The following is a 10091-nucleotide window of genomic DNA, read 5'->3' on the forward strand; positions in this document are numbered from 1 at the left end:
AAATTTTATCACATGCTCATTTTATAAAAGAAAAAGTATTCTTATTTTTTTCGAATATTAAAAATTTCAATTAGGTGCTCTTAAAATTGAGTTAAACTTAAAAATATCTAACTATGCATTTTAATAAATTTATAGCTTTTCAGGTCTTCAGTTAATATATAAGTTTGTCTAAACCTTTTCTCAAATTAGTTTTATGATTTTAAATTAAACTTAAAATGTTTTTTTAACAAATTTAGGAAAGAAAATAATAAAAATAAACTTTTGTAACAAAAATTAAAATGTTTAAATTCTAAGAACTAAACTCGGAAACTAATAAAAATCAAATTATACAAATTATGGATTAAAAAACTTACTTAAATAAAATTAAAATAAAAAGTAGAAAATTAAAATCCTCTATTCACCTCCTCACTCCACACCCTTTGTTTTAGTTTTCCTTCCTCCTTTTATCTTTTGTTTCCACCATTTCAACCACATAATGCAAGGCAATTCATGACTTACATTGAATAAAGATAAATTGCGAAAAAAAAACAAAAACCAGTACATGTCTTTTGATAGTGTGATTCACATGGGCTTTGCCTTTGCCTATGTTGTATTTTTCTACTATTTTTCTCTATAAAACAAAACATTTATTTTCATCTATAATTGTATATAATCAACTATATATTACTCTTAAATAATTTTTATAAAACTTAGCAAAATTATTGTAAAGTTATACTTTAAAATGTACTTTCAAATTAAAGTCATGAAGTAATGCAATATTCCAAACTTAGCTATATTTTTATTTAAGGATATTAACTATGCAAATTTGAATTTTCCCCCAAAATCTAATTAATAATTAAATATTCTACCTTTTTCTTTTCTGAATATATTCAACTTTTTTTCGTCACCCTGAGGAGGAGAGAGTGGGGGACGAAGAAGCTACAGCAGAAAGGGAAGCTCCTTCGATCTGCAATCTATAGCTATTGCGCTTTCTGTTTCAGAGACTTTTGTTTCTCTCTCGTTCTCTCTCACTGTGATTCCACCATTTCGCCATCATGATTTCTGCAACTAAGCTCAAATCCGTTGATTTTTACAGGTCGGAATTTCTCTCCCTTATTCCTATCGGTTTCAATTTGCTTGCGAATGTGCAGAATAGTTGATTTCTGTTACAGATTTAGTTGGATTTTGTTGTGCTCATTGTTAAGTTCTTCGTATAACGGTTCAAACCGAAGTCCACACTGTAAGAAAACACGGAGACTGATATCTTTCGGTGTCTGTCTGCAAGAAGACTTGTCCATTGCCTAGATTCGAGGCTTCTTGTGTAATTGGAAGTGTTTTGGTGTAAATCTTTTTATTAGTTTTGTGGTTGTGGATGTTACCGCTTGCGATGTAAATTTTACGAGTAATTTGTGAATGCAGGTTCCCTCTTTTTTTCTTTTGCTTCTTGAAATTAGGAATGATTTCTTTATGTTATTGATGTTGACTTTTGTCAACAGAAAAATCCCGAGAGATTTGACTGAGGCGTCGTTATCGGGAGCGGGATTATCCATATTGGCAGCTCTCTTCATGATGTTTTTGTTTGGAATGGTCAGTGGCTGAAATCTCCATCATGTTTATGACTTGTGAATTGTTGAACAAAATTTTGTAATTTAGATTGATCTTAGGTCCCATACTGCTTTACTATTAGACCTCTACTTATGAACATCTTATTTATAGTTTTGTTAAATTTTAAGAATTGGATGTTCAAATTTCATTTTGATATTTCACTTGCATCTTGTTTCAGGAACTAAGTAATTATTTGACTGTTAGCACCTCCACATCTGTGATTGTTGACAAGAGTTCTGATCATGACTATTTACGTATCGATTTCAATATCAGGTAGAATACTATCTAGGCATTTGCTTTCCTTGGTTGAATAGGATGTTTTTCAAAGATGGTGAATGCTCATGTCTTAACTATTGTTGAATATTACGTATAAACTGGTGGGTTTGAGGATTTTGTTGAGTCTTGATAAGAACTTGTCATGTTACAAGGAATGCGAGCTTCAATCTACTTCTATTTGCAAATTGAGGCTGGTTAGGGGTTGATACTTACTGTCTATTGATTAATTATTAAACAAAACAGTTTAAAGTTTGACTAGAATCTTGAAATTCACTTATGTAGGGTTCGGATAGAGCATTTAAAATTCCAAGGAATTTACAATGCTTGGAAATTTAATTCCTTTAGCTTAATTTTTTTTCATTTTCAATTTTTTATTAAAGCATTTTAAATTTCTTGCATTTGAAATTCTTTGTTTGTGTAAAGTAATTTAATTTCTATTGTATGTAGAATTTCATTTTTAAATATTTATTTAGAAAAATGCATAACAAAGATAGATAGGGAAATAGAAGCAGAGGTGCAAAAGAGTGAGAGTGAGAGGGAGGTGTGAAAGAGAGAGGAGTAGAAAAGAGGGAGAGAGAGAAACTCAAACAAAAGCAACATAGGCAAAGAGGTGCAGGAGAGAGAGCACTCACCAAAGCTTCGGATGAGAGAGTCCACAGTGAGACTGTAAAAGAGTAGGAAATTTCAAATTCTTTCATTTTTCAACTTTATATGAACGGCCTTCTTATTACTTTTAAACAAATCTCCTGTCAACTTACCATCATTTTAAAAATTCTTTGGATTTAAGATCCATATGAATTTGAAAATTTAAATTCTCTCTTAAAACTCCACATCCAATAACCCTACTATAGAAGGAAGAGGGAAAAACTTTCCAATGAAACTGGGTGATTGTTTAAATTGAGAGTGGGATGGGGATCTTAGAAAATGATCATTAGAAGGCTAGGAGTAAATAGCGGTATTTGGTGTATAGTAATTGCTTGTGAAATTGACATGTGGTCAAGGTGTTCCCCAAACATTGCGTTCATCTCTCACAGTTCATTGGTTTTTCTAAGAGCTTCTAGTCCTCCACAACACATTTGATACCATAGCAAGTCATAGTATTATCCTCAGTACATTAAATCAATTTAATGACTATTTGTAAACTTTATCTTCCTCTTTCTCTGTTGCTGTTGGCTTATTGCTTCAACTTATTTTGTAGTTTTCCTGCACTCTCTTGTGAGTTTGCATCAGTTGATGTGAGTGATGTGCTGGGAACAGTAAGTTTCTGTTACTCTTTCTTCTTATGCATTTTATACTCACTTATGATATGATACCTCATCCATTGTTTTAAGTTTTAGTCCTTGTACTTAATATTTTACCTCTTGTTTTCAGAACAGGCTCAATATAACAAAAACAGTTCGGAAGTTTTCTATTGATTCAAATTTAAGACCCACTGGATCTGAGTTTCATTCAGGTACATTTGCAAATGCTGTAAAGCATGATGATGAAGTAGAAGGAGAATCTGTTGAAGGTTCATTAGCACTTACAACACATAATTTTGATAATTATGTTCATCAGTAAGTGGCCACTTCTGAGAATATTTCATTTGATTTTTCCTTGTTATAGCCAAGTTCCTTTCAAAATGCATTATTTACTCTATGATTCATAATCCTTTTGCAGGTTCCCAATTACAGTTGTAAATTTTTACGCACCTTGGTGTTCCTGGTGTCAGCGTTTGGTAATAATTTTTATTATAATTCTGTATGGTAATAATTTTTTTTTTTATCATAATTCTGTTCCTCTTCGTCAGGAAATAAGATTGGCACCTGTAACCTGATGTCTTTGTTGTTTCCTAAATAGACTGGGTTCTGTTTCATCAATGTCTCATTCCTTAAAAGGGGAAATTCCCTCTAAGTACAAGCCACTAAGTAGCAGTGGCAAAGGCTATTTCATCAGTTACACTTTAATATTGACTAATGCAAAAATATGATTTATAATATTTAATAACATCTTACGATGAGGGTGGTTGCATTTCACCCATATAAGATTGTTAGCCACGTGCTTTGATACAATGAGTGAATTATGTAGAAGTTCTTCCTTTAATGAATGATGGCTGGTTTATACTTTTTTAATATTTTTGGTGGATTAATAGATTTTAAACTTTACATGAATTTATCTTCTACTGGTTCTTTCAGAAACCTGCATGGGAGAAAACAGCTAAAATTATGAAAGAGAGGTACGTTATTATTGATTCATTGTTTCTCACACTTCTTAAAATTATATTTTAGAGATAGATTTCCCCCTCTCCTTTGGTAGATTTAGAGTTAATTTTTATCATAAGTTCACTAATTCAATGTCCGATATGTAAAAAATTAATTGGAATTAACTTTAATAGGTATGACCCAGAAATTGATGGGCGCATTATTTTGGCAAAGGTGGATTGCACTCTAGAGGCAGATTTATGCAGGAGGTATTATTGCTAGTTTCCTTACTTTTCTGTTTACCTACAGTTGACATATTTTGCTTTTTTTTCTCTTTTTTTTCAATATTTAAATCCATTACTTAATGAAATTTGGCTTTTGAATCATATATATAGACAATGTTGCCAAGTCATACTTGGAAAATAAGTTATTGTAAGAACTATGGAGGCTATGTTTGATTGGGGTGTAAGCTAGTTAGGGTTTCAGTCAGCATAGTGATGCAATAACATTCTTACATGTGATTAAAAAACTATACAGGCCATGCTTTTGATGAACTCTAGTGGAGAAAGGAAAATGGTGAATATATTTTTTCTTAATTTTAGTTGAAAAGAAGGAAAAGAACATTCATGAAAAGAAAAAGTGGTTTTTGGTATAAACCCTGTGCTTAATATGATTTGATTGTATTAAATAGAGAAATATGATATTTGATTACATCAATAGGGAAATATCTTAGTGAACATTTCTCATTATTAATTATTGATTTTATTCCTTATCACTGCATCTCGTATTGATTATAAACAAGAATAATTCATTATATGCCTTCTTGGTTTCTCTTTTCTCTTTTCTCTCAATTAAGTGAGAGTAGAAAATTTCTGTTTTTTCTCATTTTCACCGTATTAACAATTCTTCTTTTTGAATAAGAATTTAAATTCTCAAATGAAAGAATAACCATACAGCAAAAGTTGTTGAATACCCAACATATTTTCATCTAGTTTTTTGACACATACAGTTAGGCATATAAATAATGAGGAACAGTGGAATATGTATTATAGAAGGAATGATAGGATATGGAAGGTTAATTGTAGAAGGAGAAATGAAAGGAAGTGGTGGAAAGGTAAGTGGATGCGATGCTGTTGGTTGGGAGTTGGTCTGTCTAATTAGACCAATCAGTTCCTTGGAGAGGAATTGTTTTGTATTGACAGTCTTTTGACTATGTGATAGGATATGCTGTGTGAAAGGAAGTTTTTCCTTTGTAAACTTTGGCTTATACAGCTAATAATAGTGCATAATTTAGTTTGGGAGTTTTTCTTCGTTCTTTTCATTCTTGTTTTCTCCTCACAGTTTGTGAGTTCCTAACACATACCATGAATCACCTACCTCTTTCCTTTGTTGTAAATCCATTTTTGTGTTTGCCTCCTTCTTCAACACATTCTCCGTTGCCTAATTTAACTTTTGAGACAAATGAAGTATCCATGTTAAGAAAAGCTTCTCAATCTTCCATTATATGATTGCTGAAGATGCTATCCAAATACCATATATTTTTATGCTTGAGTTGTCTTTGACAGACAAAGATCAAGTTCTCTTCACCATTTTCTACTTTAACGAATGACTTGTGTTGATTGTCAAAGTGACAATCCTTTTTCTCATATCCACATTATAACCTTGTGGCTTGTCTATATTCCAACAATCTTTTTCTTCGTGATTGTTCTTCTTACGTATTTCCTCTTCTCTTCCACGTGGATTTCTTTCTCCTCTTCCAAATTTGCCACCTCTAGAAGATTCACCATTATTTGTTGATTCACTTATTTAAGATGATATAGTAAGTTTGGATTGAAACATGCTTTCAAATAACTTTTCACTGTGATGTAACAATTTATGGTCACAAGATCTAAGTGGCCCTATAAATCCTTGACCGATCATGGTCAATAAGTCCTTAGTTTCTTCTATGGAAATCACCATAGGATCAAATTAGTAAGTCAAACTAATAAGAATTTTATTAAGAATTCTTTATTCATTGATTGTATCTCCAATAAACTTCATTTGATTCACCAATTTATAAAATCTATTGAAGTATTCATTCAAACCTTCCTTTTTCTTCATTCTTTGAATCTCTCTTAAGAGATTGAAATTTAATTGTCCTCACCTTTGAATCTTCTTTGAACTCTTATTGAAGGGTTTCCCATGTTTCTTTTGTTGTTTTTGCCGTCATGGTACTTGGAAATATGCCTAATGAGACTCCTCTCTAAATCATCCTAAGAACATTGGTATCTGTGTTTTTATTTTTCTTCCATGTCGCATGTTATGCGATTGTAATTCACTTGATCTTCATGCCTTGTTTGTATTAACTTTGAGACATTCAAAGAGGTGAACAAAGCCTCCACTTTTATAGCCCAAAATTCATAATTTTTCCTATTCGAAATCTCACATTAACTAGATATATGACCAAATTATAATACATAAGTGGATACAAACTTCATCTTAGAGGATGGTGTATGAAGTTGAGTTAGCCTTAAAGTCTACTTTCTAAAGATGGTATCAAAGTTTATTAGAGTTTATCATAGCGAGATTGAGCCTATCATGTCATCCGTTATGAGTCACCCCACTTCCTTGTATTTCCACGTTCAATGTCCTCAATGTGAGAGGGTGTATTGGAGATTAGTCATTGACTACAAATATGACCAAATTATAATATATAGATAATTGCAAATCTTGGTTCACAAGGTTGAGATTGAGTTAGACTTAAAATCTATTTTCTAAGATTCCCCTCAAATAAAAGGAACTAAGACATTACAATAAATTGTTATTTTAGCTGTTAAAGTGTTGTTTATGGTCATCGTTCTTTACATGGTTTTATTGCACGGACTGCAACTTTGATACCACTCCATGGAGGTATTTCTGAGGTGTTGATGGTATCTTTCACTCAAGAAACAAAGTTCTATGATGATTATAGCCATTGCAAATAATGCAGAAAATTAAGTACAAAAGGAAGATAATTTGGAGTTGTATTACACTCAGTTTTTTTTTTTTTTTTTTTAAAATTTCTACCATAGATTCATAAACTGAAAAAATAACTCTTAGAATGCTATAACAATTACAAATAGAAAAGATCACATGAATACTTCTAAATGTGACTCATGTGACTATGGCAGCACATATAAAAGCACCAAACACTTATGACAACACATTACTCAACAAATATGATACTTGTAAGACACACACACACACGTATACAATTCATAAAATATAATAAATATATAGATGGAATTTGGAAAATTGAAATTAAAACATATCTTGAACATTACTAAAAACGAAATAAAAATTACAAATACTTGTTATCATGAATCACTCTCTATGGTCTACAAATAGAAAGGGTATCAATCTCGGTTGTTTCCTAACTTCATTAAGGGACAATACTTATATACTTCAATGATACATATCGTTAAAGTATACAAAAGATATGGATACATAAAGCAACTTGATGTTTATATGTTTCATATAAATTCGTTGCAACAAGGGCACACGACTTTCACCAATAATTTTCGTTCTATATAAAATTAAACCCTCTATTTCCACTTCTTCCGAACCAAATTTTACTCTTTTATTATATTCTCTTCGAATAATTGTCTTCCAAGAGAGATACATTAATTGAAAGTTGAACAAATGATAATAAAGTACGTGTTTATACCATAAATTGGACATATTAGAATTTGAGGTGCGCAAACAGATTTCATAGGTTAGGCTTTGTAAACCTTGTTAGTATAAGATTGAAGAAGATAACCATCAAACACTTTCTGCAATATTTGCTGTGTTGAGCACAAAATTATTTTTTCTTCATTATAGTTATTATTGTTTTTTGCCTTGGTTCGTTGTCTTGTTATTGAACATTTGCTATTCTGCACTGATACTTATTTTGCAATTCATTTTTATCTCTATCATTGTCCAGGAATCATATTCAAGGATATCCATCCATTCGAATCTTCCGTAGAGGAAGTGATGTCAGGTGATAAATCAATTGTTCTACCAGTGTTTGATGAAAAAATGCTACCTCTATTTCAGTCTTTTGATTAATAGCCATTTAATTTATATGTTAGGTGTTATTTATGATTAACAGCCATTTTTCATCAACCAGTGTTTGATGAAAAATTTCTACCTCTATTTCAGTCTTTTGATTAACAGCCATTTACTTTATATGTTGCGTGTTATTTATGATTATTAATTCCATGTTATTAGCATTAATATCATTTTTATCCCTGCACAAACCCCAAAATATACAGGTCATGCATTTTTGGTTTTCTTCACCTTGGCTATTTTTGCAATAATGAACACTTGCTCTTGTGGCATGTGCTTATCCTTTTTCAGGGTATTATATACTTAATTTTGTGGTTGTACTAAATTTTCTCAAGACCCTATTTTTAAAATTTGGCAAATTATGTCAACTTGTCTATTATCCTTTACCTAAAATCCTCATTATTATTTTTCTATTCAAATTGACTATTTATGATGGAATTGGGATAAGAAATTATTTTAGAAGTTTAGAAGCTAGCAATTTAGTACAAACTTGGTTAAATTTCAAGGGTTTCGTTATAGTGTTTGGTTCTCCATTGTATTTAGAGGTCTTTCCATGGTAGTCAAAATCGCGATCCAAAATGTAAGATTGTACGAGTTGACAATCTTTTTCTCCCTCTTTGGTCTTTCTTTACTTAAAACTCACGATCTTCAAGGAACGTGTTAGATTGCCTTTATAAATAGCAACTCGTGTGGAAGTGACGATTCTAGCTATCTGCTCCCAACGGCGAGGGAGAAGCCAACAGAGCTCGCGATGGTGCTTCTCTCGTGGCCTTGTGTTGCAAACCCTCCTAGTGGTGAGGAAGAATAAGTGGATCTCATGACGGCGACTCTTGCGACAAGAACGTACTTGGCAGTGACGAGTCCTCTCTTCATGAGGGGTGGTGGGTGGCAGCTCAGGGTTTTTTTAATGGGTTGGAATTGTTTTCTAACCTAGAAAGTTTAGGCCATTTAGTCTAATCCCAATTACTAGAACTGATGATGCACCCAAAGAATAAAAAGAAGTTGTCTCTCTAAAAACAATCATTACCCCCAAAGGTTAAAATTAAGTGACTAAAAAAAACGTTAAAATTGCCACACACTGATTAACGAAAGAGTGACTCCCTCTCTTCCCCCTTCATTAAAATGTCTTCATACTATCGCTCTTCCATCTACAAAATACACAAATTTTCACCCCTTTTTCAGCTATTTAAGGATGTACTTATTATAGTGTATATTTTGAGGTTCAATTATAAAATTTTAGTGACATATAATGATTTTGTGTGAATATAAATTTCTTAAAATTTGTAGGATCTTATGAAGCCTTTTTTCATGGAGGTCTCCTATTTTTAGGAGTAGAAGTAGTTGTCTAAGCCATGTAAGCTCACAAGTGGTTGCTGTCATAACATGATATTTTGCTTTTGCATTAGATCTAGAAACTATATTTGAAACACATGAAAACACTATAAGGGGGGAATGGAGGGAGGGGCTTGAATAGTGTTTTAAAACGTTTTCGCAAATAGTGTTTAATATTACTTTGCAGGGGTTAGTCGGTCTGCAACAGTAGTTAAACACTTAGTTTATAAAACAAGGTTGAATGGAAAACTTTTAAAAACAAAAGAAATAAAGCACACATTGTTTTCATACTGGTTTGCTCAAAACTGAACTATGTCTTGTTCTCCACTAAACTCCTTTAAGGGGTTCTACTAATCATGAAGATTATAACGAGTTTAACCAATCCTGGTTTACAAACTAACCAACTAGTTAGATGAGTTTTACCACTCTTGGTATCAACACTAGTCTATAGTCGACCTGATTAGAACTTTTAACTCTACCGAGTTAAACTTACAAGTGTTTGAATTCACTTCTGAATCAGAAAACAACAAAGTGTTTTTGAAGGATTACAACACAAAAGATTACTTTTGTAGAGAGAATATGAAATCAATACAATGAACTTCTGAAAACTTGTAAAAGAGTTTTTCGAGGATAAGACTTAAAAGAAAGCTT

The 10091-nt window shown here is 31.9% G+C and overlaps 1 protein-coding gene across 2 annotated transcripts in view; it reads left to right on the forward strand.

Annotated features, from left to right (window-relative positions):
- Window positions 1-878: 878 nt before the first annotated feature.
- The window catches only part of LOC106756322 (protein disulfide-isomerase 5-4), a 17196-nt gene continuing 7983 nt past the window's right edge, over window positions 879-10091 (forward strand). For both annotated transcript variants that reach the window (XM_014638704.2, XM_014638706.2), the window contains exons 1-9: window positions 879-1075; window positions 1476-1566; window positions 1763-1857; window positions 3059-3116; window positions 3232-3416; window positions 3520-3577; window positions 4035-4075; window positions 4235-4309; window positions 7984-8040. In XM_014638704.2, coding sequence (XP_014494190.1) covers window positions 1035-1075; window positions 1476-1566; window positions 1763-1857; window positions 3059-3116; window positions 3232-3416; window positions 3520-3577; window positions 4035-4075; window positions 4235-4309; window positions 7984-8040 — 701 coding nt within the window. In that variant the 5' untranslated portion in view covers window positions 879-1034. The remainder of the gene's footprint in view (window positions 1076-1475; window positions 1567-1762; window positions 1858-3058; window positions 3117-3231; window positions 3417-3519; window positions 3578-4034; window positions 4076-4234; window positions 4310-7983; window positions 8041-10091) is intronic.

The sequence above is a fragment of the Vigna radiata genome, chromosome 2 (genome assembly GCF_000741045.1).
Source record: "Vigna radiata var. radiata cultivar VC1973A chromosome 2, Vradiata_ver6, whole genome shotgun sequence".
Taxonomy (NCBI): domain Eukaryota; kingdom Viridiplantae; phylum Streptophyta; class Magnoliopsida; order Fabales; family Fabaceae; genus Vigna; species Vigna radiata.